Genomic DNA, 17,725 nt, shown 5'->3' with positions numbered 1-17,725 from the left:
AATTATTACAGAATGAAAAACATGACAAAAACCATGTCAAGGCTTAAATGTGACGTCATAGTTCATATATTTTTTATTAATCAAATCCAGTTTAGATCTGCGCACAACATTTAATCCAAAGGACTTTGTTCTCTTTTTATTTATTTATTTATTTATTTATTTACTAAAATGGTAATCAGTCCACAAGCATATTTACATGGGCTGTTTTTATTTATTTATTTATTTATTTATTTATTTATTTATTTATTTATTTATTTATTTATTTATTTATTTATTTAATCACTGAGTTGTTTTTATCCTATTTTTGTATCCAGGCAGATATTAATCCAATCCTAAATGTAATCATTTTTTTTAATCAAAATATAGCAATAATCAGCTTAACTTAGAGCAGTTGTTTGTGTTTAAATGTTTGGGATCACACATTTTGTAGCCATAACATAATTTCTACATTTTATGATGTCCTGATCTGTTTTAAATTCCTAATTGAAATATTCTCTACCACTGAGAGATAAATTCCCCAAAAGCATCATGGAACAAAAATCATCGTTAAACGGTTGAACGAGCATCACATCTGACACACTCACTCCCAATTAAGACGATCATAAATTTACAATGCTTTTGGGATACCCAGTCCAGACTGATCTAGCACTCTGCTTTTTATTGGCATTCTGCAGTCTACAGTCTCAGAGCTCCTTCCACAAACTCATAAACGTCCATTCACACCATTTTACAAGTTAGTGTAATGCCAATCAAAAAAGAAAAAATACAGTAAATGATAAAATATGTAATGTTACTTAATTAGAAATAGTAGTTTAGTAAAATTATACCTGATCATCAAATGTAATGTCCGCACACTTAAATGTATTTGTGTATTTAAAAGTACCTGATTATGACTGAAAATAGAAATCAAGATGTTTTGTATTTTTTTTGTCAGCATTCATCCTTTTTCCCCCCGTACAACTTGATTAATATAAAGCGTAGCAAAATCTAAACGTATATTGTTCCAGTTCAAAGGAAGTATAGTCCGACATCTTTGCTGTCAATTCTGCAAAACTGTCACTGCATTTACGATATAAACTGAAACTGTACTATAAATAAAGTACACTTATAGTGCCAAAAGTTTTGGGACCCTCCTCCAAATCTTGTTGTTTTTCAGGGGTTGGGCTTGGCTTAGTTCCAGTGAAAGGAACTCTTAATGCTTCAGCATACAAAGACATTTTGGACAATTTCATGCTCCCAGCTTTGTAGGAACAGTTTGGGGATGCCCGCTTCCTGTTCCAACATGACTGCACACAAGTGCACAAAGCAAGGTCCATAAAGACATGGATGAGTGAGTTTGGTGTGGAGGAACTTGACTGACCTGAACAGAGTCCTGACCTCAACCTGATAGAACACTTCTGGGATGAATTAGAGTGGAGACTGCGAGCCAGGCCAAAACTGGGACATCTGCCTTTACATGCACATGAATGTAATATGGAGTTGACTCGTCCTTTGCAGCTATAACAGCTTCAATTCTTCTGGGAAGGCTTTCCACAAGGTTTAGGAGTGTGTTTATGGGAATTTTTGACTATTCCAAGTAAAAGCGCATTTGTGAGGTCAGGCACTGATGTTGGACAAGAAGGCCTGGCTCACAGACTCTGCTCTAATTCATCCCGAAGGTGTTCTATCAGGTTGAGGTCAGGACTCTGTGAAGTTCCTCTTTACAGACCTTACTTTGTGCACTGGTGTACAGTCATGTTGGAACAGGAAGGAGGATCCCCAAACTGTTCCCACAAAGTTGGGAGCATGAAATTGTCCAAAATGTCTTGGTATACTGAAGCATTAAGAGTTCCTTTCACTGGAACTAAGGGGCCGAGACCAACCCCTGAAAAACAACACCTGAATTCAGTGATTTGGAGGAGTGGACCAAAACGTTTGGCCATATAGTGTAGATACTTGTAACCCATATAACCGTTCGATTTAACCATTCTTTTTAGACTAGTAGGCAGCTGATGTCCATGAATCCTTTTTGTTGCAAACAGTTTTTCCTGTTTTTCTGATGAGCTAAAGCACACAATGCTTGCTGTCCACGTTTTCTATACAAACGCTAAATGGCAAGAGAGTGGCATTTGGTTACTGTTATAATTTACATATCACAGTGTATATGACTTTTACTGTTAATACTTTACTTATAAGTAGAAGGGAAGAAACGAGAACACAGATGGAATTTTTAATACTTTGCAATCATTTTTGAACACCTATTATTATTTTTTTTAACCTATTATTGCCAAAGACCTAACACAGAAGAGCAGTTAAATTAGGAATACTTCTGTGAACTTGGAGAGTAAACTTATTTAACGATTCTTAGAACTAATAATAATTCACTCTCACTGACTTTCAGTAACTGCTTTATCCAGGTCAAAGTTTCAGAGCCTGGAGCACTGAGTGTGTGCAGGAAAACACTCACCATACTACACTCAATACACTGATGTTGGGAAAGGAGGCCTGAGGTGAGATTCATCCCAAAGGTGTAGAGTGGGGTTAAGGTCAGGGTTTTGTGCAGGACACTCAAGTCTTAAGTTCTGGCAAACCATGTCTTCATGGAGCTCGCTTTGTGCACAGGGGTATTGTCATGCTGGAACAGATTTGTGCCTCTTAGTTCCAGTAAATGGAAGTTGTAATGCTACAGCATACAAAGAAATCATATACAATGCTGTGCTTTAATAGTCATGGCAACAGATTGGGAAAGGACCACATGTTAGAGTAATCGTCATATTTGTACATGTTAACTGCTTGTTCTTTGTTTAGTGTTAATCACATTGCAATCTCTCTGCAACTGATGCAGTGAAAAAAGATCACATAACTAACCCACTTTACTGCTGATTTAGCTTGAAAGGTCAAGGTAAAATCCTTATTAATAACCAACTAGGTCAAAAATAATCTGTAATGTTAATCCAGATGTTTATCTACTGCAGGTATTCACCCTTTCAGCTTGTTTGTGTGGTTTCTTATCCCAAGCCCAGAAAATGTTGGAGAGTTGATCTGTTCCATCACCTGCTGACCCCTTCTCAAAGCCATAAGAAAGACTGGGCCCATCCCTCCCTTCTGGTTTTTTCATATTCACTAAGGATAAAGTATTTATAATCACTGGATTTTATATCCACCAAAACAGCTTGGGCCCATCAGCAAATTGCGATGGCATATGGTATAGGTTTATGATTCATCTGGCACTCGCATAGCAATGAGGGCCCATCATCCATCGACAAACACAGAAAAAATATCGTAATGTTCCATGATGCCAGCGACAGGGAAGAGGTGCGTGGGAAGGCTGTTTGCTTGAGAACTTGGAGCAGCTGAGGTAGTAAAGCACGTTGTCTTGGCCCCACTCTCCCGTGGCCAGGTTGGATTAAAGTTGGCGTTCGCTCCAGACAGCCTGAGCTGGACCAATCTGGAGATGGGTGATCTGCTTTAACATGACTTTACAAACACAAAGAAAGAGAGAATTACATATGTGATGGTGTTGCGTTCTCAAAACAGAGCTGATTTTAAGAATGACTACATTTTTGAAGCCACAAAATGATTCCTCTTTTCGAATGTTCCTGCTGCTGTTTTCTAGACTTCAACATGGAAATGGAGTAGAGCCCACATTATGACTTTGTCAAGAAGATGTCCAGCTAAATCCCACCACCTCCAGTGATTTTCTGCTGTTTAACAGCTAGCATTCCGTTTCACCCATCCTGACAACCAGGGGTAGTGAACATCACCAGCATATGCCATAAACCAATACACACAAAGACTGGAAATGTGCTTGGTAATAACTACCATACTCGTGCCACTGAGTTGGTTGACATGAACCTCCAGATTAGAACTGGCACAATGATCTCCAGGAAACAGTAGCACAGATTTCTTAGATCAGGCTAAGAATGCTGATGTTTAATGTAGCACCATGGTTCTGGAAAAACGTTGTTTCATTTCACTATGTCCTGCATGAGCTATATATGGTTGAAATGACAATAAACGCTTCTTGATGTGACTTGAAGTGATCCCTGTAAGTAGGAACACTCCTGATAGGGTAGCATGTCATGGTATTAGTGGATTGTGACTCTACACATCTCAAGGACACAGTGGACTCGGAGTGAGATGACTTGGGGAGCATTTATATTTTTGTCTGTGCCTCTGAAAAAAATCCATCTTTTAAGTGTTTTAGTTCAGTCAACTCAGCTCTGCTGTCACACACACAGAAAATCAGCTTCTTTCCAGCGGCATGGTTTGGTTCAGTTCAACTCAGCTCTGCTGTCACCTACGCACACATTGGCACACATACATCAGCCTTGTTCACTGAGAGAGAGAAAAAAAGGTGTAGCATTTAAATGTGAAGAAGAGCCTTTATTTGTCACATATACAGTACAGTACAGTGAAATTCTTTCTTCACATATCCCAACATTAGGAGTTGGGGTCAGAGTGCCGGCCCAGCCATGATACAGAGCCTCTGGAGCAGTGAGGGCCTTGCTCAGGGGTCCAACAATGATCCTCCCATCAACAACCCAGAGCCTTAACCACTTGAGCTACCACTGCCTCCATTTAAATTTGCTCAATCCTGCACACACCCACTGCAAACTCTTCCCACCTATGACAGGGCTGGATGCTTAGGCCCTGGTGGTGTTGGTGGTGGTGCCAATTACATAGTGGTGATGCCAATTACATAGTTGATGTGAGGATCCAATAGCCACCATTCAGCCCAAATTATGCTCTTTGGGTGCATTTTGGGCTTCAGAAGGAACGCTGCAGGTTTATTGGAAGTTTAGTTGATGTTACCTTGGGTGAAAACCATTGGATTAGCCAAAAGATCACCCTTAGTCATCTGGCCATCAATGAAATACAAGCAAAAAGGCAGTTTATATAGAAATCAGTTTCTTTTAGGCATTGTGCGTGGGCAAATAAGGGAGAGAATCACTTATATGGAAACCCTTGAAACTCTAGAACACCAAGGTGGAGACTCTGCCTGACACTAGAGAGCTTTCGAAAAGTACTGTATATATGGAAAATGTGACACTAACCTGACAGTACCATGGGATTTGGAGACCCAACTTGGTTTGAAGGGAATTAAGTAAAACCTAGCCATTGTGTATGCCTGTTAGCATAATCCAGTTAACTTCAAAGCTTCAGCAACTTTAAAACTTCATTTATGAAGGAAGTAGCAGGGGAGAAAATATTCACATGACTGGAGATATGAATCTATCATCAGCTTTTGAGAGCAGGGTTCTTGAAGATCCAAGTGCTGTGTCAATACTACTTTTTAATTAATGGTTTATAATTGTGATTCTGATCACTGTTTCATGCTGTTATTTATTTATTTTTTTAAATAATTAGTTTTGTTCTTGATGTTGCTTGCTATTGTTCTCAGAGTTTAGCCACAGTAGATTATATACTGCCTATTGTAATATATTAAACTGAATCTGAAAACAAAAACGTATTCACCAAGCAATGATCTCTCAAAAACTGGTCAAAATGTCACCTCACACAGGTTGCGCATGAGATGTGCAATTTCAAACATTAGCACAAATTTCCATAACATCTGCTCACAAATTTTAAAAGCTGTTTGAACCTTCGTTTAATGCTGGGTTTTAAAACGTGATGACAGGACGATCACCTCTAGCCATCTCTCCTCTCCATGTTCATTAAATGAACTTTCCTGACCAGCAGCAAGGTGACTCTGTGTGCAGTGTTTGAGGCGAATAAACGCTCCTCGTTTCGGATTGGCTGCGAGGCTCCTCGCTCATTTTCATTGCCAGGTTGAGTGGAACCAAAGGCTGCCTGCACAATATTTTTACTCTCATCCAGGGGCCTTCAGTGAACCGGCACTTGTGTGTTGGGTTTTTAGCATTAACAGACGGAGCTCTGGGCCTCCAGCACTGAGGTGAGTGTGTTGGATTCTGAGTCAGCGCATGCCTCCTGGCAGTTCACTACACATATTGTGCTGAGCCTTTTTTCTGCAGTCTGCTTTTCTAGTAGGTGATGTTAATATTCAGGTATCATCACAAAATCTGCTTTAGACAGGGTTTTATATATATATATATATATATATATATATATATATATATATATATATATATATATATATATATATATGAAAAAAATCTGTTTATCTAAATGGGCTGTGCTCTAAAATTTTAGTCTTTTTTTCACATTACAGTGTGGGTCATAATACAAATTTGTTTATGAAAGTAAATGTGTAATTTTTAGATTTCAATTTTAGATTCAACTCCCCCCCCCCCCCCAAAAAAGTGATTATGTTAAAAAAAGAAAAAAAAAATCCACACAATAACTCAATTTCCCCTTAAAATTGATATTGTGTATATTTTATACACACTATATCGCCAAAAGTTTTGGGACACCCCTCCAAATCATTGAATTCGGGTTGTTTGTCTTAATGCCTCGGCATATCAAGACAAGTTCATGCTCCCAACTTTGTGGGAACAGTTTGGGGATGACCGTTTCCTGTTCCAACATGAGAGCACACCAGTGCACAAAGCAAGGTCCATAAAGACATGAAATTGTCCAAAATGTCTTGGTATGAAGCTGAAGCATTAAGAGTTCTTTTCACTGGAACTAAGGGGCCGAGCTCAACCCCTTAAAAACAACACCTAAATTCAATGATTTGGAGGGGTGTCCCAAAACTTTTGGCAATATAGTGTATATGTTTATTAGTGTGTGTGTATTTCAATTTTCTTAAAAACATGTTATAAAATGGGCATCCACAAGAAAAGAGACATAAATGCAAACATATAGGGTTTTTATATTTATTTATTTATAAAATGACTAATCTAGGGTTTTATATTAATATAAGGGAGTCACGTGCGCAAGTGTAGCAATGAATACAATAATACACCTAGATAAAATGCCTACACCTCACATTCAGTCCATAATAATTAAAATTGTAGTCTCAGTTGCAGAAAATGTTATATGAATAGTATGAAATAATGAAACTAGCCGTCCCAGTTGGTGTATGTTTCAGACTCACACACAGGGTTTCTGGGATAGGATTCAGCTCCACCACAGACTTAACCAGTTTAAAGTGTTTACTGAAGGTTGAATATCCATCACAATAATTCAACTTAATTACACAAATCAGTTCAGCCCTCTGGTTATGTCCTTAATGTCAAAATTGTTGAGCAATAAAGCCATAAAACTATAATCCTCCACCTGTATAACCCCTTATCCTAGAAACAACAAAATATTTTACAGTATGAGATGGATTAGCTTTTATTTGCTTTCAAATACAAGCGTGAAATCTTAAGTATCCACAGAACAGCCACATTATGAAAGGTTATCATCCAGTTATATGATCCCAAAGATTCTGTAAAAACTGTGACAACTGAGGCCTAAAGAGCAAACAGCTGCATAAGCCAGTCATTTCACTTAAAACCAACCACAGGAAGTGCAGTTTCATTTTATTACTGCTATAAAATCAACATATGGTCTCTTGTCCTTATTCTAGTTGCATATCAGTCAACCAAAATATGCCCATATTTTTCCATATTGAATAGGGAATTAACCAAGAATTTTTGCTTTGTTAAAATCCATATGTTCTTACCTTTTGTATGATACAATACATATTTTTAAATGTATTATTTATGTATTAAAGGTATATATGCATTTATTTAAAAACTCAGTTGCACCCCTATCTTTTTAGACACATTCTTTTTAACTCTACACTTTTTAGTGCAATTTTAATTAAAAAATAAATAAATAAATAAATTAATTAATTAATTAATATTGATAGGAGTAATGTAATATGCAACTGGAGAGAAGGCTACCCTGTCTGGTCAAATCCGACAGGAGCTACTACTGTAGCACATATTACTGAAAAATAAATACTGTCCATGAAAGAAAGGTGTTGGAACACACAGTCATCACAGCTTGTGTGAAGGGTTTAAGATTTTCTGGAAGTTTTACTTAAGATTAAGCATTATAGTAGCTGTATGAACATACACAGTTATGGTGTTAAGATAATATATTTATTCACCAAAAGCACTGAAGTAGTATGAAGAAAAATAACCACGCTTAAAGATATAGAACATAGGAAAATAAGTAGTTTATTATGAAAAGGAATCAGAAATGAATTTGATGTCTTATTGCTGAAGATATCTTCTGAAGAGTTGTCTGACTGCAATAAAGCCAAGATTTGCTCCTTCTCATCCAAGCCTGAAGAGTCTTTATTGTTCTTACCCTGTCTATCTTTTGCAAGTAAGTAGTACTGGAGTACATTGGAGGAATGTCACCCTGTGATGTGTCTGCTCAGAGGGGGACTCTGAGTCCCGACAGGTTACATAACTGCAGACCAGACAGAGCGTCCATGCTGACCCTGTCCACCACTGAAAGCACCTACTGTGAGCATCTGAACTGGACCATGGAGCATTGAAAGCGGGTGTTCTAGTTTGAGGAGTCATATTACTGCGATGTCTGGGTGAGTATGCATCACTTACCAGGTGAAGAGATGGCACCAGGATGGAAAGAAGGCAAGCCGGTGGAGGTCAATGTGATGTTCTGGTCAATGTTCTGCTGGGAAACTTTGGGTCCTGGCATTCATGTGGATGTTACTTTGACACGTACCACCTGCCTTTGGCAAACCAAGTACACTCCTTCATGATAACAATATTCCCTAATAGCCATAGCCTCTTTCAGCAGGATAATGCCCACTGCCAAACTGCAAAAACTGAGCTCCACCTCTCAATTTATAGGACTTGAAGTCCATATCTCGACAGGTCGGAGATGTTTAGCAGCACATGGGGACCAACACAATATTAGACAGGTGGTTTTAATGTTATGGCTGAGTATATAATCTACTTTGGCACTTTTGAGGCTTTATCCATCAAGTTGCATATGCACATTGTGAGAGAGCTGTGTGAATGGAGTTTTGTTTTCTGTAATGTCCAGGGCACCAATTTCTAGAATCCATTCATCATTTAAACCGTTTTTTTTCCCCGATAATGAGAAGATAAAACTGCTTCATCAAGCAAGTGCAAAAATTGAGTTATTCATTTAAATAATTCAACATTTCCACCTCATGAGCAGACCATCAGACGGTGTGAACGCTGTAATAACGAGCCGTCCACTGCCACTAATTCTTACTGCTTTGCCTGTGTGGATGTGGCATTTCGTCCTTTGACCTGTCGTGGAATTAAAGTTGTTTTACTGCTAAAAGCAGCTTCATGAAACTTCAATCACGCCTCATTTCAGACAGCGATGGCCTTGAGAGGTGTGAGATGGTTTTAGTCATGCATTGTAATAATACAAGATTCAGCCGGAGCGCAAGACTGAATGTAAAGTCCAGCAGACTGGAGCAGGAAAAGTGTGAGTAATAAAGTCTAAGGGCAAGAGTGGAATTCTGACGATAAATGTTTAAAAAGATCGAGTATATAACACAAATTCAACTCTTAGTATGAAAGACGCGAGAGGACTTCATCTGAGAGCTCTCCGTATGGAGTTTTATCTATTTTTTTATTCAACATTTATCACAAACTGGAGTAATACAGTAACAAGCAATTCCTGATAGGATTTTTAGTATCACTATGTCTCTGTTTAATAAACACAATCACGTTATCCTAACTCTGAAAATCCAAATATTTATTCTTTAACAAATACCTTTTATAAAAAGCTTTACAGAGTCATATGACTGGAAAAGTGTGAACAAATTCTGCCCTAACTCTAGCATCTCCAGTAAAAGTCAATTAACAAGTTTTACTATTTATTTCCTAATAGCAGAAATGTCTAAATTGTTGTCTTGTGGTAATCACACATATGTTGGATGTAGATCAGTTTGGAAAATGTTCTAGTTTTTTTTTCTTTAACAGTCTTTCAGGCTGAAGCAGGAAACAAGTGTTAACAAAGACCCACTGATTTAAACAGGTGCATTATGAAATAAGTTGTTTACCATCATTTAATTATTTTATTTGCCATCATCTTTAAGTAATCACTTTATGGTGGATCCAGAGCCTATCCTGGGAACACTGGGAATTCAGGGATGGAATGCAAGTCCATCAAGATTACAAACACACGCATTCACTATTATACACTCCTAGTGGAAACTGATCCACCTACATGCATGTTCTTGGGGGACACATGGTAGCATGGGAGGAAACATGGGAGCAACCTGAGGTCAAGATAGAGCTGTGGATACACCACCATATACACCTTAACAAAAAATTATTTATTTTAATAAATAAATAAAATTATTTTATTTGTATTTTTATATACAAACATAAAATATACAAAATAATAGTAGTATTTAAAAAAAACTTTTATTTTGTATAAATAATAATAATAATAATAATAATAATAATAATAATAATAATAATAATAATGCTGATGATCATATTATTATTATTATTATTATTATTATTATTATTATTATTATTATTATTATTATTAATCAATAATTAATAATAATAATAATAATAATAATAATAATAATAATAATAATAAATCATTCTATTTTAATCATACTTAAATTAAATGTACATTTTACTAAATAAATAAGCCCTACCTGATGAGGTCCTCATAGAAATTTAGAAAGTTTGTAAAACTTCTGTTATGACTAAACATGAAGCAATACAGTGTGTCACTAACTGGTCTGAATTTTTCTTTGAGTGTAATTGCTTCTTGAAATGAACTAAGAAAAGAACCATGTAAAGAAGGAAGAGATTTATTGTAGTGTTTGTAGTATGTGGTGTAGTCCACTGAAAAAGTTCTTTAGATCAAATATTTATCAAAGAAGTATCCATAAAAGAGCAGAATTAAAAGCATATGAAATTGTGGGTTTGAATCTTTGTTACGGCGAAGTGTTTTAAGCTGCACAAAATGCTCAGCTGAGCGCTAATCTGCTTATGTGTGTGGCTGATGAATCTGTTGGTGTTCAGTGATACCATCTGGGTGCTTATGCAGAGTGACCACAGTTCTACTTGGCAAAATATAGCTACATTTTATTTCATACAAATGGACAGAACAATAATGCAAATTAAATGTTTCAGCAAAGCTCCATGATGGATGGATTTCACTCTCAATGCATAGCAACGTTTTGTGAATACAGGATATTTTAGCACATGTGAAACATACTACTATATCTGTGAATACTGCTGCAAGGTATATACTTATATCGCTCTACTTACACACGCAAACAATGCCCCTTCGTGAGGCATCACCCGGCAAACTTGTGTTCACTCGTTTTTCACATTTTCAATACGCATATGAGAAATATTAGCAAGATTTAATATGGATGAGAATTACTGGAATATGTAAAAACAGAACAGAAATGGAATATGGTAAGTTGGGAACAGATCCATGCCAACTTGTGTGTTATTGTTAAATAAATTATTCCTGAAAATATACACGTTTTCTCCTTTTGATGCCAATTAAATTACACATTCAGTTTAAAATCACAGCATTATTATTTAAATTCATAAAAAAAACAAAAAACAAAAATGGCAATAAGAGAATAGTGCATTCTTATGTTGAGTCCTAAAGATGAATATTTTTGAATTATTTCCATTTTTAAAAAAAAGTAACATTTTCTGCTTATTATTATCATTATCATTATTATCATTATTATCATTATTATCATTATTATTATTATTATTATTATTATTATTATTATTATTGATTAATTAGATTAAATGAATAAAAATGTATATTCAAATTAATTAATAATAATAATAATAATAATAACAAACAGACCAATATTCATGCTGTTGCTTTTGGTTACTGAAGAGTTTACACAGAATTAGATTGAAATTTCAGTCTTGTAAATAATTAAAAAAACAAAAAAACAAAAAGGTGCAAAACAGGATTATGAGGCACGTCAGTATAAGTGAAGCCACTAATCCCTGTGAAAGTACATTATTGTGCAGAAATAATAAGAGACTCAATGTTATGATTATAAAACATAAATAGAAAATACATTTAAAAGAAAAACAAAGTGAAATAAAAAATATATTTATATATATGACTCCACAACAGTGCCCTGGAGACCAAGGCTGAATTGTCCTGCTAACTTTTATATGCTGAGATAATATAATGAAAAGCTGTGTTAGCGCTGTGTAAATATCTAATTAGGATGAATAACGGTTCATGAATCTGTGCCATTCCATAAAATAAGAATAAAAAAAATAACATGTCCAAAAAATGTAATGAGTTTGTTCCAAATAAGCAAAAAAACCCATACTATTTCTCCTTATTATTTTTTCCATTTCGATTTCCAGACTTTTTTTTTTTTGGTTTTTGCGGCCTGAGGAGTAAATCACGGCTTTCAAATGAAGACGACAACAAAGGAATAATTAGAGCGGCGTGCTTCTGCGTTTCCCCTACTGTCTACATGCTCTCGCCTGCACGCCGAATAGGAGCGTCTGCACCCCTTTTTTCCGTTCCCCCCTCAAACTTGATGGTTGTTGAACTTATTTTTAGTGTCATTTGATAAGCTTCCCTGCTTGCATCGAGACATCCCACTGACCCAGCCACTGGTCATTGTCTATACCGCTTCCCATCAAAGCTGGCGAGCTTTGTCAGATTTCCACTCGAATATCCATTCTGCATCTGAAGTAGTGCATCCAAAGTGACTGGATCGTTCGAGCCTTTTTTTTCCCTTCAGCTGCTGCCCTCTTTCCCCCACCCCGATGGCATTTCTATCCGCACTGGCATCATTTCCTGAACGGCGTCGTGACAGCGCGTCGGACGACTGTACAAATAATATATATATATATTGCTTGTGTGTGTGTGATGATGAGGATAATATCTGGAAATGAACAATACTCGTTCGTCTGATTTCGCAATCTGGGATTTGCATGATGTGTGTTTTAATTCCAACTGATGCAGACAGAGTAACGGGTCATTCAGTGTCAAAAGGCATAAAAAAAGATGAGCACATGCTTCACAGGATGCTGCTTGCTTGTGCCTTTTAATTAATGTAATGAAGTTTAAGTTAGAGGTTTGAATGATCTGCAGTGGCTCGACAGCTATAATCTATATTTACGCATTTTAAAATCTTGTAAGGGAATATATTAGTGGCAAAAAAAAGTAGCTGCATTGGTCGTGTGATGTCTCGTGGTGAAATAACGCTCTGTTAATTTCTCTGTTCCCGAGTGCATGATGATGGAAAGGTGTCTCCACAAAACTAAAGGGCAAAGTCCTAGCGCATCCAGGACCTTAGGGCGTTCTGTCTACAGTTTGTCATGCGTGTGCACTTCTCAGTGTTAAAATGACAGGATCTGCAGTCAGAGAGGTCCCGCTAGGCACTGGGCGATACTGGAGAGGCTTTGTGGTGAGACATTGCCAAGAGGCGCTGGACTTTCTGCACTCACCAAGTCTACTGGGATTATTGACTCCAACGGCAAACAGACTTCCTCTTCTTTTTTTTTTCTTTCATTTTCCCCTCTAAAGTAGCCTCCGTCTGTGTCCTTAAAATTAGCTCTCTTTTTTTTTTCACCCCCACATAAGGTACAATATGGTCAGAATATGTTAAGCCCTTGGTGTGTATAAAAAAATACTACCCAAAGTACTTCCCAAATGTGGCTCAAACTGTGGTGATTAATTTATCAGAAATTAATCTGAAAATATTAGAAAAAGTCACAATTTATGCCTTCAAGAAGGGAATTTCAGATACGGCCAATGTGATCAATTAAAAGGTTCAACTGGACAATTAGGACATAAAACAAAGTTTCTCCAAAAACTATATATATAAAAAAAATCAAATAAACAAAATTGTTTTTTGATTTTTTTTTATCTCTGATATTTTCTCAATCCATGCATTTTGATGCTTGAAGTCTCTCTAGTGATGAGGAACTCGATTGAAATTCATGCAGCGTCCCTGAAAGAGAAAAGAAAAGACATTTAGAAAAAATGAATTAATTTGACACTAAAACGTTAATAATAATAATAATAATAATAATAATAATAATAATAAATACCATAGACACCTTATTATAATTGACTAATATTTTAATTATTTATTCAATGTAATGTGATTCTTCTGAGGTGTTTAAATAAAAAAAAATAAAAATAAATTCTAAATATTTAACTCTACTCGATTTTTTATTTAAAAAAAAAATCTACCCTGTTCTGTTAGGATTTCAAAATCAAAACACTTTCCTCACACATGACAAGTAACACTTATAACTAATTTATAAAAGTATAATATCACGAAACGTTCTCACAGAACACTAAACGATTAAAACCTGATCTTTTATTTATTTATTTATTTTAAATTTTATTTATTTATTTATTTATTTTTGGATAAAAAATATGAAAAGCAAAGCCATATGAAGTGAACTTGTCAGTACATAACATAGATAGATATAATGTGTGTTAGAATTATAGGAGCACAGTTTCGGGAGTGTGACTGTGTGTCGTCTGGCCTCCCGGTGCCTCTGAGGCAGAGTGTAAATAAATAGTTTATTGGCTTCAGAGCGTGGATCAGACCACTGGAGACACTTAAACAACTGGCAAAAAGAGGGAGCTCTCGCACAGCTTATTCCTTTACAAATACATGTGTATACACACACACACACACACACACACACATTTGTTGACTTTTCAGCAGAACATTATATTACAAATATACTGCTTACTATATGTATTGTATATATGCAACTATCTAAATATAATATAAATTTTCTACACCAAATCCTAAATTGTAAACACAGTAACTGTAAAATATCAAATTTTATTTATATTTTTGAAAATGGAATGCATGCAGTGTATATCATTGGCTAGTCATGGCGGGTTACTACTGCTACCTAATAAAAGTAAAACACCTAATGCTGTGTATTTGCTTAACTGGGAACTAAGTTGCATGGATTCAGTGCACTCTGAAGTGTGAGTGAAGTGGTTGAGTATCCGTGAGCAGCTTCTGTCTTGGTTCAAATCCCAAAAAGGTTGTGTCCTTGTGCAAGACCTTTAATCGTCAACTCAGATGAATCCTACACCTTTTTTTTTTTTTCTTAAACAGCAGCCAAATGAACAAATGTACTAGATTCTATACTGTGTAAGATATTTCAGTACATTCCTAGAGCCAGTCAGATTTAAAAATTTATGAAATCAGACTTCTACATTAGTTTAGGTAAGAATTTAACTTTACTCTTGTTGCTCCATTACATGAAATTCATCACTACTGCACTATGCATCTTATTAGTTAAAAATACTCCAGTGCCAGGACCATAAATAAACTCTTTAAGTTGCCGTCGTTTGCCCTACTTTTGCAAGTGCTAATGCACGTTGGACAAAACCCGGCAGCGCCGTATACTCTCCACGAATGGAAGGCTTCTCCTGTAAGCCGCGTGAGGCAGACCCTCTGTGCTAGATCTCGTTCTGTCAACAAATAAGGCGCATCAGATGCTGTTTTGGCCATGGCCCGACTGCGCCGTTAAGTTCACTGGATTTCAAGAGCTTTGACGGAGGAGCTCTGAAAAGCTGCCCTGCTCTGCACACGACGGCCCAGAGAGCTGACCAGGTGCGGTACAATACGGTCAGTCCCGCTCTGAAACACTCACTCCAACTCAGCAGCAGGCTCAGGTTTGGCACTTCCTTCTGCACTCTGTGCCACGGTGGCCTGAGGTGGGCTAGACCCGACCATGACAATGCCAAGAGAAGGGTGGACATCAGTGGTGATGGAATCGTATAGATGAGTTGGATGATTAAAAGAGTATAGAAAAAACTTATTTGCATAATTCAGCAAAGGCTTAAAAAAACCCTATTTATGATTAAACTGCTTTGCTGCTTATATGCTTTGTACTGCTGTTAGGCTTTTACAAAATCACAGCAAACAAATTTGCCTGTCCTTCTCCAGTCCATGGACCAGCTTCATACATCTCAAGAGAAAAAAGGGAAGCAAAAAAAGGAAAGAGCATGCCACAAACCTTCCAAAAGACAGTTTGATATCTGTCCATCTTACATAAAAGCCTCATCTCATCAAAACACTACCCCCCATCTATTTCAAAACATATGTAACACCTATAGAGATCAGCCAAACTCACGCTGCATGACATCATCTCCTTTCTATGTTCTTATGCTTGGAGCCATTATAGTACACGACGTTGACGGCGTCAGGCTTCAGAGAGCATGTCATGTGCTGACTGTGCCGTGTGTTGGGGCACCAGGCCAATGGACCAGTCCATCTGCAAGTTTGCATCTCATCTTCTGCTAAACCCGCGCCCTGGAACAGCTTGATTCCCTCGATGTTAGAACTCTCAGAGGAGCTGTTTGGCACATTCCTGTTCTCTGAGGCTGAGTAACATCTTTAATATTTTGAATAAAATACTTCCATGTTTAATTTTTTTAAGAGAGAACAATAATGAGATTTTTTGTCATGGTATCTGTAAATAAATAACAGATCAAATAAAAATGTAATAAATATATATTTACTTGCTAATCTTTACTCTAATCAACAGAGAGAACTAATATTAACTCTGTAGCGTTTATTTTAATAGGGGAAACTCTAGAATGATGCAATGATACAGTAACTCCTACTCCACATATTGAACACATTAAAAGTTAATGTGGGGCTAGAACTACATCTGGAAATAGGCTGATGGTTCCCAAAACAAAAACGCCAAACACTGTAGCATCGGCATCCTATAGAGTATGAGGTTACTCATAAATGTTCAGACTGTGGGCTGTGTTCTTAGCAGAGTTACATGTGCACAGTGAGGATTAAACTCACACTATTCAGATGTTTCTTGACAATTTTTTTACATCCCGGATGGATTTTGAGTACAAGTGTGTGTTTTAGTCATGTACAATTCAAATCTTGGCTTTATCTTGCAGTGTATTATTAAGTCCAGCACGATATATCAAAAATTGTTTTCCCCTCTGTAAATACACCTCATAAATACTGCTGTGTGTATCTCATAATAATAATAATGTTTTGTTTTTCTGTCACTGTGTCCAGCTAATGCATGGCTGGTGATATAACTGCTAAACACACTATTAATTAATTATATTAATTAATTCATTTATAGTATTGTCAAATTAAAGCACTCAATGTTTATATATATATATATATATATATATATATATATATAAAACCATACACTGAATACTCCTCATAAATATTGATGTAACTTTGGTCTGAAGTAACTTTGAATGGCCCTATGCATAGGAATAAGAAAGATTTAAGATGTAATAGGATCAATATGATTCCTTAATGAATACTTTTACCTGAAAACAATCAAACTCAGTGATTAAAGCTTGGGCTACTAATCAACACTACTACACAACCACCACTGGACCCTTAAACAAGGCCCTTAACCCATGAAACCTGGGATAGATAAATTCAGGTATACTGCACTTGAATATGTAACACTAAAAAGTTACTTCTTCTTTAGAAGGAGCATACTCTAAGTGTTCCTGTATAACAGTATAACATGTATATACTGATTTATGCCTGCTAAAAATGTGTGCGATTCACATACCAAAATAAAAAGAGAGCTTTACTACTATAATATACAAGGACATAAAATGGCGCCTTGTGCTAGCATCAAATTCATCTAAAAAAAAAAGAGGAAATACTGTGGCGTATGATCGGCAAACAAGCTTTGAGGAGTTCTGCACCCTAAACCCCGGACGGAGACATGAAGGGGAAGTGATGCTTTTTAATCTTGAGCTGATCATAAAAACGGTTATGCTAGCATGCAGCATCATAACATTTGCATACAGTTTATCACCATGTCCATATTTACAAAGATGACAGAGGCAGAGT

The 17,725-nt window shown here is 36.4% G+C and overlaps 1 protein-coding gene across 1 annotated transcript in view; it reads right to left on the bottom strand.

The window, feature by feature from the left end:
- Positions 1-10,944: 10,944 nt before the first annotated feature.
- Positions 10,945-17,725, bottom strand: part of antxr2a (ANTXR cell adhesion molecule 2a) — a 41,428-nt gene continuing 34,647 nt past the window's right edge. The window contains exon 17 of the mRNA XM_058374937.1: positions 10,945-13,837. Coding sequence (XP_058230920.1) covers positions 13,799-13,837 — 39 coding nt within the window. The 3' untranslated portion in view covers positions 10,945-13,798. The remainder of the gene's footprint in view (positions 13,838-17,725) is intronic.

The sequence above is a fragment of the Hemibagrus wyckioides genome, linkage group LG22 (genome assembly GCF_019097595.1).
Source record: "Hemibagrus wyckioides isolate EC202008001 linkage group LG22, SWU_Hwy_1.0, whole genome shotgun sequence".
In the NCBI taxonomy this organism is placed as follows: Eukaryota; Metazoa; Chordata; class Actinopteri; order Siluriformes; family Bagridae; genus Hemibagrus; species Hemibagrus wyckioides.
The sequence above is the reverse complement of the archived record's forward strand: the minus strand, read 5'-3'. Positions and strand labels throughout refer to the sequence as shown.